At 37.6% G+C, this 19,076-nt stretch overlaps 1 protein-coding gene and 1 long non-coding RNA gene across 2 annotated transcripts; both read left to right on the forward strand.

The window, feature by feature from the left end:
* The first annotated feature begins 348 nt into the window (after positions 1-348).
* On the forward strand, positions 349-1,154 carry SF3B5 (splicing factor 3b subunit 5). The gene is made up of 2 exons (XM_039846989.1): positions 349-813; positions 933-1,154. Exon 1 carries the CDS (start codon positions 526-528, stop codon positions 784-786), a length of 261 nt encoding a protein of 86 aa, XP_039702923.1. The 5' UTR covers positions 349-525; the 3' UTR covers positions 787-813; positions 933-1,154.
* An 8,567-nt stretch (positions 1,155-9,721) lies between these two features.
* LOC120589415 (uncharacterized) lies at positions 9,722-15,954 on the forward strand. The gene is made up of 4 exons (XR_005649485.1): positions 9,722-10,607; positions 11,481-11,551; positions 13,624-13,782; positions 14,512-15,954. It is a non-coding gene; the product is annotated as an uncharacterized LOC120589415 (long non-coding RNA).
* The last annotated feature ends 3,122 nt before the right edge of the window (positions 15,955-19,076 follow it).

Genomic DNA, 19,076 nt, shown 5'->3' on the forward strand with positions numbered 1-19,076 from the left:
CCGCCACTTTAGTCCAGAAATTAAAATTACACCTAGTTTATTTTCTCATTCGCCTGTGGTTCTGTCCTACTTGGGTTGCCTATTTCCTATCAGCTCCAAGTCGCGCAAGGACCCTGCCGTCCCCCATATACCATCCCCATTACACTGTCTAAGGCCTCTTAAAAAGCGACGTGGAGTCCCAGAAGCCAGGGTGCACGAGGCCTCTGAGACCACAAGTCCCAGCATGCAAAGCTCCCACTTAGGGAAAGGGCCACTAAAATGGACCATCATGCAACGCTCTCTATACGGGCGACCGACTGGTAGCGTCGCCTAGGCAACTCCAATTCAGCGACAGAACACACTTCCGCTTCCGCCTCTGAGACCCAGAACCGCGAGCCCACGCAGCTTCATCGCCGTGACGCCATTCGCCGGCGACTGCACGGATTTGGAGGGTTCCGTGAAGCGGTTCCTCTGCGGCGTGAAATTCTAGAGCCCCTACCTCTCGTCTGTGGCCTCTGACCTGGGAGCAGCGCGGAAAGCGGCAAGATGACGGACCGCTACACCATTCACAGCCAGCTGGAGCACCTGCAGTCCAAGTACATCGGCACAGGCCACGCCGACACCACCAAGTGGGAGTGGCTGGTGAACCAGCACCGCGACTCTTACTGCTCCTACATGGGCCACTTCGACCTTCTCAACTACTTCGCCATTGCAGAGAATGAGAGCAAAGCGCGAGTCCGCTTCAACTTGATGGAGAAGATGCTGCAGCCCTGTGGACCGCCAGCCGACAAGCCCGAGGAGAACTGAGACCCTCCTACCCCATGTCACCTCTGTGTGAGAGCACCTTTCCCCTCCTGCGTTCGTTCTTCCTGTTTGCCGTCATCCCCCCGTGTTCCTGTCCCCACGTGGACCGATTATCTGTGACTCCTGTTTCTCGTGCTTTCGTTGTGCAGAAGTGCTTACCCGGGGACTCTTGCCTGACCTGCCTTCTTGTGGACCCTTCGGAACACACAGCGTTGGGAAACCCTCAGGATCCCTGAGAACTGTGACCCTGGAGATCCTACAGCTAGCGAAGGCTAGGGGAGTCGGCCCTGGAGTGAGACGGAATTTTGGAGGGTCGTTTTTGGCTAATTGTCATTGTTGCTTTCTCCATAAAGTTTAGAAATTTTTCATTCTCTTGGTGTGGACTACCTGTGTTTGAGTGGAGGGGTCCATGGTGGGTTCTGGGGATTGTGCTTTCGTGGGAGTCGGAACAGGAAACCGGGGTAGCAGGGTGGGCACGAGGCCGGCATTCCTTGCCAGACACTTAAATCCGCCCTGCACAACATTCTAATATTGTCCCACCTTGCCTTCTCCTAAGAGCCTTTTTCAGGTGCATAATGCCTTCAGTATTGAGGTTTGTGATCATTGTATCCCACCTCTTTTCTCCCATTCAAAAGACCTTTTTGTCATTGCCCTCTCTAAATTGCAACCTCTCTTTCTCTTGGGATTTTGTGGACATACTATTAAAAATGATGAGCAGTCAAATGAGATTTTTCATTCATTCAACATTGAACAGGTATATGTGGAGCCCTATGTGGTAGACATTTTTTCCATTTTTCCAAGCCTTTGGAGGTGTATTCTGGTGAGGTGGAGGGGAAGGCCACGCAAACTGTAGACATAAATAAACAAACGTTGCAAGGTGCTCTAGAGGATGGGAGAAGCAGTATGGTTGTAATTTTAAATAGGATGCTCGTGTTAAACTATTGAAATGGTGTCATTTGAGCACAGACTTTAAGGAAGTGAGGGGTAAAGCCGTGCAGAAAGCTGAAGATATTGCTTTCCAGGCAAAGAGAAGTGCAGTGCAATGGTCCTAATGATGGTATTGTGTCTGGCTTATTCGAGGAACAGCAGAGAGGCAAGTAAGGGTGGAGCGAGTGAGCAAGGGAAAGAATAGAGGGGCAGGTAATGGAAAAGGAACAGGTAAGAGTCTAGGAGGCCAATGTAACGATGTGGCTTTTACCCTGAGGTAGATGGGGAGCCATGGGAAGATTTTTTTTTTTTATGCCTACAGCACCTGGTCTTTGGAAGATTTTTAAATGATGTGAGCGGGCATGTTTCAGATCAGTGGTTCTCGAACACTTTAGCCTTGAAATTCCATTGCATTCTTCAAAATTCTTGACCCTACACAGCCTTTGTTTATGAGGTTTATAGCTGTCAATATTCATCAGATTATAAATTTAAAAAATTTTTAATTTACTAATTCATTTAAAAATAAAACCATTATGTTAGCAAAACACTTTATAAAAATAATTTTGCTTATTTTTTTAAACAATTTTGCAGATATCTTCAGTGTCTAGCTGAGTAGAAGACAGCTGGATTCTCCTGTCTGCTCTGCATTCAGACTATTGGGATACACAGTTCTGGTTGAAGTATAAAAAAATCTACTTAAATATGTAGTAAGGGAGAAATATTTTACTAGCCTTTTCAAAAAATTGTGGATATTTGATACTATAGCAAAACCCAATAAGACAGTAATTTCTTGAAAGTTACAACATGGAACCTGATCATTGAACTTTTCATTCTCTATCACATTAAAATTCATTCATTTATCCTAAACTTTGAAGGAATCTTTTGCCCATAGGTGATTTTGTGACAACGAAGTATTGGAAAGTGTTGGCTCACTGAGTTATACAGAACTTCCAAGTGTGGACATACTTTATTATGTACACATCAAAAAGTCACATTTGTTAGTATCACCACAACGCATTAGGAAAGTCTTACAGTTGTGGGAAGCTGAAAAACTCACAGTGATAGTGTTAGTTTTTCACAATTTTAAGTTTTTGCTTGATAGCCTAATTTGATCACTGGTAGCAAATACTGCCTGTTTTCTATGAAGTGACAGGTTCACTTTGTTTCATTTTCAAGAAAATCTTGAAATACCCAATAATGAATACAACTTCGTTGTTCTTTCAAGTAAAAGTGATATTCCTTGAGATAAAAGAAAAAAGCCAGTTCACTTTGCAGCTCACGTAGTAACAAGTGCTTTTCCTTGAGAAACCATTGTACTTTGGTAGCAGCAGAAATGCTTTATGCGTGCTACCAGTTTTGTCACATGAAAAATTTAGGTGTTTCTTCAAAGGCTAAGATTTCATAAAACTAATACTTGTTACTGCTTCATCAAGAACATTTTTTAAGTGAAACAGTTGATTTTTTGGTTTTCTTTGTTTTTATTGAGAAATGTATGGTAGTGGAGAATACAATGACTATTGGTAGTTTGGCAATGGCACCAAACTACCAATAGTCATTGTATTCTCCACTACCATACATTTCTCAATAGATTCGTGCTAAGTGCCTGTAGTTTTCACTGTCGCTTTTGTGCCATCTGTACAAATGTTAATACAGTGAAAATGGCAAATAAAATCTTAGTATGAAAATAGGATTGACTTCATGGATTTTCTGAAATTCTTCTCCCACTATTTTTAGAAAAAAGGATAGACTAATAGTAGATTAAACTATGGTTATTTAGACTTGAGTATTTGGCAGACATTTTTCCCCCAAAAAATGAATGAAATGGGCCATCACTTCACAAAAAACAACTTCTGTTTCAGAGGATCCCTCCGGCTGCTATGTTGAGAATAGACTGAGGGAATGTAAAAGAACAGATAACTGTCAGCAATTAAAAATATCAACACTGATGCTTTTTACTCCCTTAAAGAGTAGGAGAGAGTCAAGTTGTAAATCTCCATTTTTATAAAACTTGATAAAGGTATACAAAGTGGCATGAGAGTGAGCCCCCAACTCTATAGTTGGAGATTATAGCGGTAGACCAGGAGAGATGACAACCTGCACTGGAGATAGGGAGGAGGGCACAGTATAGTGCGGTGTAGCTTAAAGAATTAAATGAGTAATGTGGACAATAAGAACTACAAGAATTTAGAAGTAATTTAGAGAAAGACCTCTATGAACTGGCTACGGTTTATATTGTTAGGTTTCACAAGGGCAAGGGTTTTGATCTGTTTCAGTACCTGATATATCTCAAGTATCTGGTCCCTGGCACATCACAAGTGTTTAGTAAATGTTGAGTGTTGAATATGGGAAGATAGAACTTAATCCAGAAAATATGTTAGGTGCATGCTAATTCACATTCTTAGGTAGCCTTCAACTTCAACAAACTAGGTAATACCAAAGAAAACAGGTTTTTGAAAACTTGCTTCCTAAATAGTAATCCCAGCTAACATATTGATAGCTTTTATGGTGTGCTAAGTGTTTTATGTGATCTTTGGGAGGTATTATCTTGTTTTGCAGATGAAATAGTTTCAGATAAGTAATTTGCCCAAGGTCACACAATTACTATGTGACTAAGCCAGGATTTGAACCAGGTCTTTCTAGTTCCAAAGTACAAAGTCTTAAATGTACTCTTGCCCAAATAGGTCTAGTATGTAAAAGCCATATTACAATAATTTGAAATCGGTATTGTCTCAGATAAAAAAATAGAGATATTGAAAGTATAGTAGATTATGTGGAAGGAATATCAGACCAATATGAAAGTTCTTATATAACTAAGTAAAATGTAACTTGAAATATGTTGAATAATGATAACTTTAATAGAATAATAATTTGTATGGAAAAAAATTCCATTCAAGACTGAAAGAAAACAAAATACAATGCAAATAAATTTAATCTAGTCAGTTATTCTTTTCTTGTTCTGGTATAAAATTATATTTGTATCAAACACAGGAGGGCAGCAGGTGATGTTCTGATAGAAAATACTTTTGGAAACCTCTAAACTTGTAGATTCCTGCTAACTTAGGAGAAAATTAACTCTTTATTTACTTACAGTGATGTATTAAGAAAGCCACCTTGTGAACTATAAAGCGATGAACATGTTTTTCATTTGAAAAATATGTAGTGAACGCTACAGATCTCTGTATTATGTTTACAAGTGTGGGATAAGATGTGGACTTCACCCTTAAGAGGATGCTAGTTAGGGAAATAAATACAGCAGCACATAAATAACTGACCTGTAATAGCAAATAGTAAGTGCTAAAGAATGATATAGAAAAAAAGGCTATAGTGTTTACAAGGAGAGATCTTTGCAAACTGTCAGTGAGGAAATGGATTAGTCATTGTTGAAAAAGTCTTTTGAGCAGGACCTTGAGTGATAAGTAGGATTTACAAGTGTTAAGACAAGGACAAGGCATTATGAGCCTCTGGGGATATTACCATCTGCCCTACCTAGCAAGGGCAGGAGAATTCAAACAACTCATTCTTTTTTAAAAACCCTTCCATAACTTCCAATAACTTTTTATGGTTTATAGGGTCCTCTGTTCTTTGGCTCCTGCTTTCTTCATAAAGCTGGAAAAACAAGTTAAGGTCGAAATCCAAGGATTGAGATAACAATGATCTCAATCTTCACAACAACCCTGAGAAGGTTATCTCATTCTACCAATAAGCAAACAGACATAGGGAAAATTAAGTTTTTTCTTAATATCACTCAGCTAGTAAAAAGTAAGACAGGAACTTACACTCAGGTCTGATTCCATCATCCAGGCTCTTCACAGGACAGGTCAAGGTTTCCAAAACCGTGTCACAGAATTCTAATTCCTTGAAAAGGTTTAGATGGTTTATTTTTTATTTTTGGTAGGACCTGGGGTGGATAAGTGGAAGAGAATATCTTGATTAAGTAAGTTTCAAAAATGTTCCACACCTTGGAAATTCATGCTTCAGACTGGTTTTTTTTTAAGTTCTGCAGTAAGAAGTTTTGCTTAACTCATTTCCTAAATTAATTTGATCTTGGAGTTCCTTTTCTTGAGAAATACCAAGATAATTTGGAGGGAGGCTGGGTACTGCTTTCGGCAATGAAAGAAATTTGAATAGAGAAATGATGTATTCAACCCTAGGCTTGAAAATGAATTTGACAGCCGTGTGTAGGTGGAACCCATAACCACAGATAATTTTCCTTTCCTCCTTAGATTGTAATGCCCTCAGCTGAAAATGAATACCTTAGTGAGTGGAGAATTCTTTGTTCTCAGCTCTGATTCTTTTCATCTCTCCAAGACTAGCAACTTAAAGATATTAGGAAAAAAAGAGAATATTATATTGCACAAGTTAGTAATGAAGCTATCCAAGGTTCATTCTTAACCATATCCCAAATTCCTTCCAGGCTCCTCATGTCCTTCGTTTTCCTTATCTGAAAGATACACATCGCATATACCTGCCCATTCAGTCAGAAATGATGAAAACTGGGAAAGGGTGAGTGGTGCTGCTAAGAAATCAAGAAATAGGAAGCTGCATCTCATCTCTCACATTACACAAACGGCCTGCCACAAATAACCCTTGGAAGTCTCTCTCTCTTTGCTCTGTGTTACCTCGGAATCCTTCCTTTTCTCCATTTCATACCCACTGTTCTCAGCTGTTAATCTTGTCCCCTGGCCTTCTCTCTTACACTCTATCCTGCAGCTTTAAAGAATGATATCCTTATTTCCTCCATGTCTCCTCACAAATGCAGTGGCCTTCAAATCAGAAATGTCTCATGCCGTTAAAAATGGGGGAAAAATGAAGTAGATAATTTTAAGGATTGTGTACATAGCATCAACAAGTTTAGGGAGTTTACCTCCTCAACCTCCCTCCTCTATCCAAACCCTCAGCTAGTTCTGGTCCAGCACTGTCTATTTCAGAATTCTGCCCTTTACAATGAGTATAACACCTCAGTCTTACCTCCATCAATTTTTACATGAGGAGCAAATGATATGTACTTTTTAGAAAAAAAAATGTTTTTCTAAAAATTAAATAAATGAGAAAGGTACAAAGAATAATATAACATGGATATTCCTTCTACTTCATTAACAACTTTACATTTTGTCAAATCCGCTTTCTTTCCTCTTTTTAAAATAATCTTGCAAATAATGTATGTATATGCAGCCCTTCTAAAGAATGAAAGGAAGTATTACAGATAATTCCTTTGACCATTTCTTGCCTACTTTTTTTTTTCTTTCCTCATATCTATCCCGTCCTTAACACCAAAATAATAACTTCTATGAGTATTCTTCCAGGATACCCATTAGACCAAACATACATCTTTATTCGTATATGACTTATACATATATGTGTATGCATATATATTGAAAGGAAGGACTCAAACAGATGTTTGTGTGACAATGTTCAGTGTAGCATTATTCAGAATAGCCAAAAGGTAGAAACAACCCAAGTGTCCATCGATAGACGAATGAATAAACAAGATACGGTATATACATAAATTGAATATCATTCTATCATAAAAAATAATGATATTCTGATACATGCTAAAACATACATGAATCTTGAAGACATATGTTAAATAAATTAAGCATGACACAAAAAGACAAATATTACATGATTTCATTTGTATGAGGTATCTAGAATAGTAAATTCAAAGAGACTGAAAGTTGATTAGTGATTACCAGAGGTTGTGGGAAGGCACAATGGGAGTTATTGCTTAATATTTACAGACTTTTTTTTACAGCTGACATTCAACATTATGTTAGTTTCAGGTGGACAGCATAGTGGTTAAACGTTTATATAACTTGCAAGCTGATCCCCTCACCAATAAGTCTAGTATCCACCTGACATTATAAATAGGTTATTACAATATTATTGACTATATTCTGTATGTTGTACTTGGAACTTTTGTTTAGAGTAATGAAAAAGATTTGGAAAAGATAGTAGTGATGGCTGTACAACATTGAGAATGTAATTAAAGCTACTGAATTCTACACTTAAAATTATTAAAATGGCAAATTTTATGTTACATGTATTTACCAAATTTTAAAAAATTTTTGAAAATAATGTAATTTGTCAAAACCATTTAATTTTATACTTTAAATAACTGAAGTGTATGGTATATGAATTGTTTCTCAATAAAACAATATGCATGTATATACATACATGTCACTTTATTGAGACACACAGTAATATGCATATAATTCTATGCTTTTTGCATATATTTTTGAGATCTAGTCTGATTGAGAGATATAGAATGTAGTTAATTTGAATGCTACACCATAGGAATAGATCAAAATTTATGTATCCCTTTCCTAATTAAGGGCACTTAGATAGTTCCCAGTGTTTCACTATTTCAAACAATGCTGCAATGAACGTTTTCATACATGTCTCCTCAGGTGTGGGCAAGGTGTCCTTCTCAGGCATGGATGTGTAGCATGTATTTTGAAAGGTGTAAAGTGTTTTACAAATGTAGGCTTCTTATTGTTAGAACTTTTACTATTAGCCATTCATCTAATGAATGTTTTTTTTTTAATTTTAATTTTAATTTTTAATTTTAATTATTTTTAATTTTAATTATTTTATATTAGAACGACTTTAGAGTTCACATATTAAGACATGTAGTCCTAAGTAAATTTCACACTCTCTGAAGTTTGTGCATAGAGACATGAATTTTTAAGGTAGTAGCTAAGAAATATTTGTCTGAAGGATTTCATAGTTTTAGCACACATTTGTTTTTTATGAAGGATTTCATAGTTTTAGCACACATATGTTTTTTATATAATAAGCATTATAAATGGAATTAAGTGCTAAATAATATTTATATACTTTATGGGTAGGTATAGTAGAAAAATGTTGTGGAGGTTATTCATTTGTATTAGGAGTACTTTGATAAAAGATACTAATTATATTTGAGCTAGTTATTCATGCTTCTGCATCAAATTTCTGAAAAAAAATTTAAGGGTGATGAATTTATTTAACAAAAGTATTTTTTGAATGAGACCATAGTTGTGAGATTATCCATTATTTAAGCCAGTATCTTTGCTCCTCTACAAATCTATATAATGAGATACAAATGACAACTCCACCCAGGCTAACACTCTTGAAAATGTTTATACTGGGAAGGAAGGTAAAACTTTCTGGATGCTGTAATCGGGGACCCATCTAAAAGGATATGTCTTCCCAATAGCATCATATGTAATATAAAAGGCTAGTGTTACATCCTAATAGTCATTTTTTATAGTCAAAGTTTGGGGATAGTGGTGGTTGTTTTTGTCTTTCTGAAAGGATTATTTAAATTTTTAGAATATATATATATTTCTAGATGGATACAAATAGAAATAAGTATACAGTTGACCCTTAACAACATGGGGGTCAGGGGTGCTGACCCCTACACAGTCAAAAATCTGAGTATAACTTTAGACTCTCCCAAAACTTAACTACTAACAGCCTACTGTTGACCAGAAGACTAAACCTATAACATAAACAGTCAAGCAACATATATTTCATATGTTATATGTATATGTATTATATACTTTATTCTGACAATAAAATGAGCTAGAGAAAAAATCTGATTAAGAAAATCATAAGGCAGAGAAAATTAATTTACAGTATTTTTTGAAAAAAAAAAATCACATGTAAGTGGACCTGCACATTTCAAACCCATTTTGTTTCAGGGTCAACTGTAGATACAGATACAAATACAGATACAGATACAGATACAGATATGTGTATTACCATACAGAAAGTCTCTTTGACATTCAAAAACCTGTAAAATTACCTTGAACTTGTTCTTTGACCTATTAGGGTTACCTCATGCCTTCACGAAAGTTGTATTTGTAGCTATTTGATTTACCTTTACTCTGTAAATGAGTAGCTTGCCCTACTTGTAAGTAATTTTAAAGATCTTTAAAGTTCCTTTCCATTCTAATATATCATTTCTAATTTATATGAAAGCCTTACTTGCCTCAGATACAAGATCCTAGGTAATTACCAAGGTAAAAATTGGCTTTCACTCTGTGTGCATGTCTATTTTTAAGTTTCAAAAAATATAATACATGTATAGATTTTTACTGAAACTGTGTTTCCACTTAGCCTTTGATTTTTAAAATTCCAATTAGTATTAATAACTGGCTCATTTTTTTAAGTATGCATGTGATAATACTGATTTTTATGAGCTTAAAGTAGTATAACTTCTGACTAGCTCTAAACTGCTGAAATCTCTGTGTCAGACTATTTGTGGGAATGCTAAAATGCAATTTTATATTCCCAGCACGTTAATAATCAACATCAGTTGGCTTATCTCTGCCATGTGAAGCACTGAAGTGAATATGGCATTTATTTGTACACCAAGTGCTGTACCCAGAATGGCACATTTTTCTTTGTTCTTCAGCCTAATCTGCTGAATATTTTCTGTTCCAGATTTCCACCAAGTAACTGAACCTTGAATATCAGTGGTGCACAGCACATAAACCTTAAAAGGATTTAATTCAAACTACCCTCTAATTTATATGTGGGTATCTTTAATAACAACTTCCTTAAAACTGCACTGCTGTTTCAAGAGATAATGTTAAATTTATGCTCTATATTGGTGTCATGGCTTAATTTTTTGTAATGAGGGATTATGGTTTTCAAAAGGATCAAGTTTACCACAAATATGTGGTTAATAAATGTCCAATTGTATCTGTTATACAGTATACTTACAGGAATTTCTCCTGACGAAGCTACTAGCATGAACTTCGTATTTGTCTTGTTTAGGGTGGACAAAAGAGTCTAGGTAGAATGCCAGTCTGCCCAGGACAAGGCTGGTAAAGGACTTTCTCTTCTAAGAGAAGCTTGAGGGGAGAGACTATTTTACTTATTTTTAGCACCGTGCTGGGATGTAGTAGGTATGCCATAAAGCTGTAAATATTTGTTGAATGTGTTTTTATGCCTAGGAATTGTCTTCCCTTTTCTAAGTCAGGATTATTTCAGTTGCAAGGGAAAAAAAATGATATTGAGATTCATACTATCTGAAACAAAAAGGGAACTGAGGGGTTCATATCACTGACCAGTCCAAATACTTCAGTCTTGGCGCTTTGTGATCCAGGACTCCAATACATGACCATAACTCTGTTTTTCTCTTTCATAGTTTCTTTCATAGTTTCTTAGTTTCTGATTCCTCAGTGCTGCCTCCATTTCCTGAAGGAGATTATGTACTTCCTGGTTCAAATCCCACTTTGCCTGAACCAATCATTCTGGCCAGGGATAACAACAAATCGACTAATTTAGCCTTGGACATGTGTTCCATCCCTGGATTACAAGTGGAGTCCATGCTTCCAGAGGTACCTGATTCCACAGTAGGCAAGGGGTGGACACCTTGAGAGAAGTAGGAGACAGTCACCAGGAGAAGACTGAATGGACAAGAAATGACAAGTATTGGCCACAGATGCAGAGAAAAGAGAACCCCGGTGCACTGTTGGTGGGAATGTAAATTGGTGCAGCCACTATGAAATCAGTATGGAGTTTCCTCAACAAAATCAAGATTAGAATGAACCTCTATTGTATGAACTACCTAGTTTGCGATACCCTGTTCCAACAGCCCTGGGAAACTAATATAGAAAGTTTTAACAGCAGTTTTCTAGATCGTATAACATAGCGTCAGATACATAGAGAGGGGTTTGCCATAAAATGAAACAAAGCCCAACCGAACCAATTGCAACTTTAATACGATGTCTTTTTATTCCAGAGAGGCTTTATTATTATAATTTTTTTTTTTACAGAAGTCTTTGAAGATCTAAAGTGAAGTATTCAGCATGAAGGATAGAGGCATGTGTGACAAACAACTTTTTGTGTAAGTTTGTTCCCTCAGAACGGATCTTCAAAATGCAAACTCCACTCCCCTCAGTGTTTTTGGAAAGCATGTGGATCTAGGCAGTGTGGACTTACACAGAGTAGGTCTGCATTTCTCCGAATGCACATATATCCACTTCTTTCTTGACCTGCTACAGTCTCTGTAAACCAACTCTGACTAGTTCTGCCAGAAGAGACAGGAAGGGAAATTGCTAGTCTTTCAAGTCTTTCAATGGCTGGGGCTTTCCACTGCTCTTCATCAGTGTTCTCAGATCCATCCCACACTGCTTTATTTGGATGGGGATTCCCTGAAGCCCCTCTGAAACTGGAGAAGTCCCCAGGAGCCACGAGGGAAGTGGGCACCGGCATGTACAAGCTGAGAACTAATTAGTGACTTCCGCCTCACTCCTGGCTTAGACCACTTTAATACAGGCTTTGCACAGCATGGAGGTGAAAGATCTAAGACTCAGGATCAGGCCTCCAAGGATCAGGGGGTTAAGCCGCCTAGATTTAAATCCTGTCTCTGCCTCTTACAGGCTGTAAGAAAAAAACTTGGAAAAGCAACCTAATTGATTTCTGCCTCTGCTTCCTCATTCATTAAATAGGAATCATTCTAGAACCTATTTATAGGGTTGTTTCAGTGTTTAAACATTTTATTATACATAAAGAGTGAAAACTAATACCTGGCACATTATAGGTTCCTAATAAATGTAAGTAATTATACTTGTGTCATATCCTTTATGAAATTTTGATAATGTTGAAAAAGTATAAAGTCTAGAGAAAATATTTAGAGACTATGTACTTATGCAAAAGTTATATACATATGATAAAATATGCAGTAATGTATCAGTGATACTGCGAGTTTAGTTCCAGAGCATCGCAGTAAAGCAAATATTGCAATAAAACAAGTTACATAAATTTTTTGGTTTCCAAATGCATATAAAAGCTATATATACATCATACTGTAGTTTTTAAGTGTGCAATAGCATTGTTTTTTTTTTTTAAAAAAAACAACGTATATACCTTTAAAAAATACTTTATTGCTAAAAAAGCTAACCATCATCTGAGCCTTCAGAGAGCTGTAATCTTTTTGCTGGTAGACGGTCTTACCTTCAATTTGTAAAAACACAATATTGGCGAAGCACAGTAAAGTGAAGTGCAATCAAACAAGGTATGACTGTATAACTATGATACCTACATACACTTGTTCACCTCACTGAGTTCTGGTTATTAATCTAGAAAACACAAGATTTACCACAGACACTACTAAGAATAGTAATCTGCACACACAGAAGCTAAATCCCTCGTTATTTGAAAATAATTGCTTCTATACATCTACAAACTTCAAAACACAGCCCTCATAATCATGAAAGATAATTGATGTGTGGTTGTGTTTTGTTTCTTTCAAAATAGATAAAAAAATTTTTTTGCTTTGAATTTTTTCTCTATTCTTTTTTGCCGAGGTAAAATTCATATAACATACAATTAACTATTTTAAAGTGTACAATTCCATGACACTTAGTGGGCTTGGATTTTTGTAATTTTTATTTTTTTTATTTTTATCCAAGTGTACAATGTTATAATTTGACAACTTTATACTCTACAGCATGCTCTCCACTAAAAGTCTATTTTCCACTGGTTGCCATGCAACAGACACCCTTTACCCATTTCTCACCCTTTTCCTCTCTGGTTACCACCAATCTGTTGTCTGCATCTATGAGTTTGTTTTCATTTTGTTTGTTTATTTGTTTTGTTGTTGATTTTTAAAAATATTCCACATATGAGTGGAATCATACAGTTTTTGTCTTTCTCCATCAGACTTATTTCAATTAGCATAATACCTTCGAAATCCAACCATGTTGTCAAAAATGGTGAGATTTTATTGTTTTTATGGCTGAACAGTATACCATGTCTTCTTTACCCAATTATCCATTGATAGATAGGGCTGGTAGAAAGAAAAAAATGGAGTATTAAAGCAGCAGGTTAAATTATTAGCAAGTAAAACTACTTTGGCCAGGGAGACTAAAGTAGATTAAAGCCCCAGGCTTAATACATTTGAATGATCCAGTACAGCCTGCTGCCCCATATGTCAGACTGGAGACCCCTGCTGAGACAGCACACAGCCATTGTCCAGATTCCCATTGTGGATCAGCATCCTGCTCTGCTGCTGAGAACAACAAGCCCCATCATGCCCAAGAAAGAAGTCACCTACTGGAATTTGTAATGGAATGGGTGAGTTACTTTGCACCTCTGGGTGAGGGGGAAGCTACTCAGTCTCCACTGGGGTCCCACTGCAAGCCAGACCTGTTGAAACAAACTATGCCTGGAATGGGACACAAACCATCGAAAGAAGGGAGAAGGTGGGAGTCTGGTCTGGCATACCCCATTCCCAGCCCATCTCCTCATGCCTGACAGTGCTGCCTCCTCAGCAACATGTATGGTATGCACAAACAGGTCGAGTTCTTAAAGCTGTCACCCTCCCTCTCCTCGAGGCCAGGTGAGCACGTTCTCTTTTCTGCTGGTATAATCACTTGGCCACCATCTTCATCCTTCCCATTGGCCTGGAGGACATTTTAGCACACACACAAGCCCTTAAGAAATTTACCCAAAAAGCTTTAAATGATAGCCAACAAAGCCTTTTCTTGCTGAACACTGAAGTGTCTCTAATGAGAAAATCTGTCCTCTAATTAGGATGGACTTGGACATTATTACTGCCTCCCAAGGAGGCACCTGTGCCATTATCCAAACAGAATGTTGTGTGTTCATACCTGATGTGTCTGCCTATATAGCATTTTATTAAATGAGGGCACAGGTGAATGCCCCGAATGATCCAACCCCCAGTTTAGGTGACTTAATAAATTAGTAGTTCAGATCATGGGGCTCTTGGTGGAAAAAATTGGTTTGGGAATCCTAATTGTAATTTGTGTTTTCTCTTGCATGTGCCTGTATTGTTGTCTCCAGTGCAGACAGACAGCTGTCAAACAAGACACCTCCATGCTAGTAAAACGCCTTGCTGACTGCTCAGGGCATATTGTGGAGAAGAGAGTGTGTAAGATTGTTAAGATCTGGTTACAAGGGGTGGGGTATTGGAGGGGATCATCTAGATGTGACCGCTGAGCTGGACCTGGGCAGTAGGGAGCTCCTCACCCCTCCCCATCCTCACCCCTCCCCATGGAATGTACGCCCTATTTACTGATTCCACATTGGAAGCCATTCTCAAGGACATGGCCTTGAGAGAGTAAGGTGTTGTTGACACCACCCGGACTGTGTAATAACTGAAACCAGTTAAGGCCTCTACGTAAACTGTTAAGATTCTGGTGGGCAGGTGTGGAAATCTAGTCATCTTACAGTCACCCGAGCCCAACGTCACAAGTAAATTCACTTGCCTACCAATCTGGAGCAATCCGCCTCTTTCTTCAGTCTCTCCTTAACCTCTGTGGACAGGGGCCAGTTTACAAACCAAGATTACATAGTGGAAGATAACAGAACCACCTTGAATTACTGTTGAGTTAAGCAGACAAAAATAGTAAGGATATAAGAGGTTTGAAAAACACAATTAACAAACTTGATCTACCAGACATACATAAAATAAGATAAAATAAAGCGAATTCATTCTCCAAGCCCAGGTTGAGAGAGCAGCTCTTCTTAGTTACATACCTAGTTAGGACAAGCCTCACATCCAAATTTCAGTGGCACATCCAGCAGCCCTCAATTTGCAAATGCAATATCTTCTTTGTGATTAGTCATGCACTCTACATTAATACCCACCTACCCCCATCTACCTTTTATACATCAGATTCCACTCTGTGTTTCATCTGCAAAGAGATGACACCAGCTACTGAGCTACGGGTGCTGCTATCAGCTGCTTACCAGGAAGGTCTGTACTGTGAGTTGTGCTGGGGGCTTATAGCCCCAAAGCCCACCACCCCATATCTAATGATGGTGTTCTGAACAAATGACTCCCCAAAACCTCACAATGGTGCCTGGACCTTGAATTTTCTGTGAGTTCACCACTCATCCTCTCTCTTACAAATGTTCCAGCAAAGCCACAGAGCATCGTGAAACAGAGGCAAATCTTCACATGTGAACATATGTCGTCAATGTAATGGCCCATTTTACTGCTGTGGGGAAGGAGAACAGGGACAGAGCTTAGGCTACCATCCCATGACATATTGTGGGCTGTGCAGGTAGTCTTGGGGAAGGTTCATTGTTGCTCTTCCCACGTGGAGGCCAATTGATTTTAGTTATCAGAAACCTGTACTTGTCAGAGTCTTTTCTATGAATCATCTTGAAGGTGAAGCACTTTTGCAAAGGCGGCAGAGTAAAATAATAACGGTCTGTAAATGACAAAAGACTTAAAAATGGTCATGGTTAAAGATCTGATGAGAATTCATTGTAATACATTGGCAGGGAAATTTGGTGACGTATATTTTAAAATTATGACTGATAACTATGCGGAACACATCAGATTTTTAGGAATTTCATACAAATATACCCAAAGTTCTTATTTGAAGATGCTTTCCATATAATATAGCATATCAAACAAGCCTAATTAGTCTAATATCTCTCTTTTATAAGGAGAGAGAATGCATCTTTTTGAGATGTTCCAGGGGCCCTCTGGAAATCCCCAAAGTTAGGGCAAGATCAAGAATTCATTTAGAATTTGATTTTCACCATTTGTCAAAATTACCAAAAGGTTTAAAACACCTCACTGAATAGGATCATAGGTACTGTAAAACAATGCTTAGTTATTCATTTAACCAAAGTGACAATTAAAGACTTCAAAGGCAAATACAGAAAGTTACATATTTGTAAAAAAAACTTAGCTCCTTTACTAGAGAAGACTCAGTTTTCTGAAGTAATCAAAGACTTGATAAAGACAACAGGAAACTCGAGAAATTATTTTACTGAACCACAGAATCCTTATTTTCTAGGCAGATTACTTAGAAGAAAAAAAAAAAACCTTTCACAATCCCATCAAGAACAGACCAATAGCCCAAGACAATTATTTGTTTAGCACACACATGAAAGGAAATTGTTTCAGTTTTACATAAGCACACTACTGATATTAAAATTTATTTTTCTTTAAGCTAATTAAATAGATCTCTTTTACAAATTAATTTTGGCAATACCATCCAGAGGTAGAAAAATATCACATATGTTATGTATCTGTGATACATACATACATAAGACATACATAAATATACAGACAGACACAGAGATCCCATAAGCTTTCATTTCAAAATGAAATCATGCCATGAATCATAGCCATGATCAAGTACAACAGCATAATGCTCATTAGTTTATATAATAGTTGAGTCCAAATGCATCTATCTGGCAGACCAAAGAGGTTATCCCCTTATAGCTAAAGCCTTTTACTAATATTTGTGGAGAAGACTTAAGATTTGAATTTACCTCTTACTGCAAACCTTATAGAGACTGTCGACTAGATTTGGGGCAAGGGAGCTTCTATAGCAGTCTGTATTTTAAAAAGTCCTCTCCCTCCCACACTCACACACTTTGTTTTTTAGTCTCAAACAATCCTGGGTGGTGTTTACATTTCAAAAATATAATAAGATTTACAACCTCAAAGGACAGAGAAAAAATGAAAGCTTTTCTCCCAGGAGTTTTGGGGATATATTTCTCTATTATCAAAAGTCTAGGGTAATTACTATTTAAATTTTTCCTTTGTATTAGGGGTCTGTTTCAATGTCAATTACTACAACATCCTCCCCTTTACTCTTCTCACTTTCCCTGGAATTTTACCTCTTGGCATCCTAATCAGGCTTTGCCATAAGCAATCAAATCCACCGCACATTCATCTCTAACTTCAGCTCTTCCTACTTTCTAACTCGAGCTTCATCCTCTAGTTGGGTGTCTGTGGCTAGCAGAGCTGCCCACAGTAGAGACGAGCCCACTATGGCAGCCATCCTCTTCTTTGCCACAGTGCACTATGGGTGGTTTCTCAAACAAATGCATGAATGCAGTCGGCATTTTCAGGGCACCCCGTCCTCACACGGAGGTCCACAGACATCTGACACATAGGCCACCCCTCCCCACACAGAGGTGGATGGCCGACACAAGATTTCCTCTGTGGATGCCTCTTTCCCAAGGCCCTTTTCTCTAGTCTCCTGGCTGGCTTGCTAATTGTGGGCTCACAACCTCTGAAGTCCTTAGGTGTAAACTGAAACTGGCCCCCATACTCACAGAGGGCAGAGAGAGACTGAAGAAAGAGGCAGATCAGTCCAGATTGGTAGGTGGAAGCTTAATAAGCAAGAGGCTTGCTCTGAACAGCTGTAAGACAAGTCGATCCCTGCACCTGCCAGGGAGAATCTCTGAAGGTTTCTGTAGAATTCTTAACTGGGTTCAATCACGTACACAGTCCAGATGGTGTCAACATCATGTCCTTGAAAATGGCTCCGAGTGTGGGAACGTTGGGCAGAGCATGGGTTCCAGCTGCCGCATCATCCGACAATCGCAGCTTCTCAGTGACCTCCAACAAGATTTGTCAACTTTTTCTTAGATTCCCACCATTTTTTGCATTTTATATTTAACGTAATTTTAATAGAGTTCTTTGATAATTTTGATGCAATAAATTATAATACTTCAAGGTATATTATATTATGATCCTTACTCTTGAAATCATTGAGTAGAGACAAGTATCCTTTTTAATCTTTTCTTTCCTTCCTTCCTTCCTTCCTTCTTTCCTTCCTTCCTTTCTTTTCGCTCTCTCTCTCTCTCTTTTGTCCTTTCTTTTGTTTTTAGTAATACATTTATTTTTTGGCCTTGTTAGAGAATTATACAATAAGCAAGTGATTTGTTATTAATCTATTAAAAAGACAGAAGGATAATTGATGATATTTCAGTTGCTGAGCATTAAAGCTGATTTGTGCTCAACAGAAAAAAATGTAGAATGGAAGTTAATACTTTGTGTCAATACGCTTAATTTTATGTTTTTTTCATTCATGAGCTATATGTATACATTACAATAAAAATGCTATGTTAAAAATACAAAATAATATTTAATAGAAGTCGAATGAGTGAAGTCAATTCTGTTTTCTTATTTTTTAGAAGAGGTGATTCTGATTGCAGTGCAGCCAACCTATTAATTCATTTAACAGATTTTTTGGTCTTATTTTTCACCTTTTGACCCCCTTCACCCATTTCCTTAAACTTTGCGGTAAACTTCAGGCTCAAGAGCCTCTCATCTTCTGCAGGTCATTTAAGAAAGCACCTAGAGTTCCTTTTTCCTGTCTTCTATTCTCCAGCCTGCCATAGCTAGATCAAATGGCCTAACTTGCTCTACTTAGAAGTTAAGTGCTTGACAGCTTGGGCTAAAGAGCGTGAACTCTGGAGTCAGCTTGCCTGGGTAAACATTAAAATGTTAACTATGATTCCCTTTATTAGTGCCACCATTTCATCTCCCTTCCCCCCAGAACACTAAAAAATCATCTATTCCTTGAAAATTGCTTGTATGCTCCCCCTCTCACTTCCTTTATTGAATTTGTTTTTTAAAGTCTTTGAAA

Source organism: Pteropus medius, unplaced genomic scaffold, assembly GCF_902729225.1.
Source record: "Pteropus medius unplaced genomic scaffold, Ma_sr-lr_union100, whole genome shotgun sequence".
Classification (NCBI taxonomy): domain Eukaryota; kingdom Metazoa; phylum Chordata; class Mammalia; order Chiroptera; family Pteropodidae; genus Pteropus; species Pteropus medius.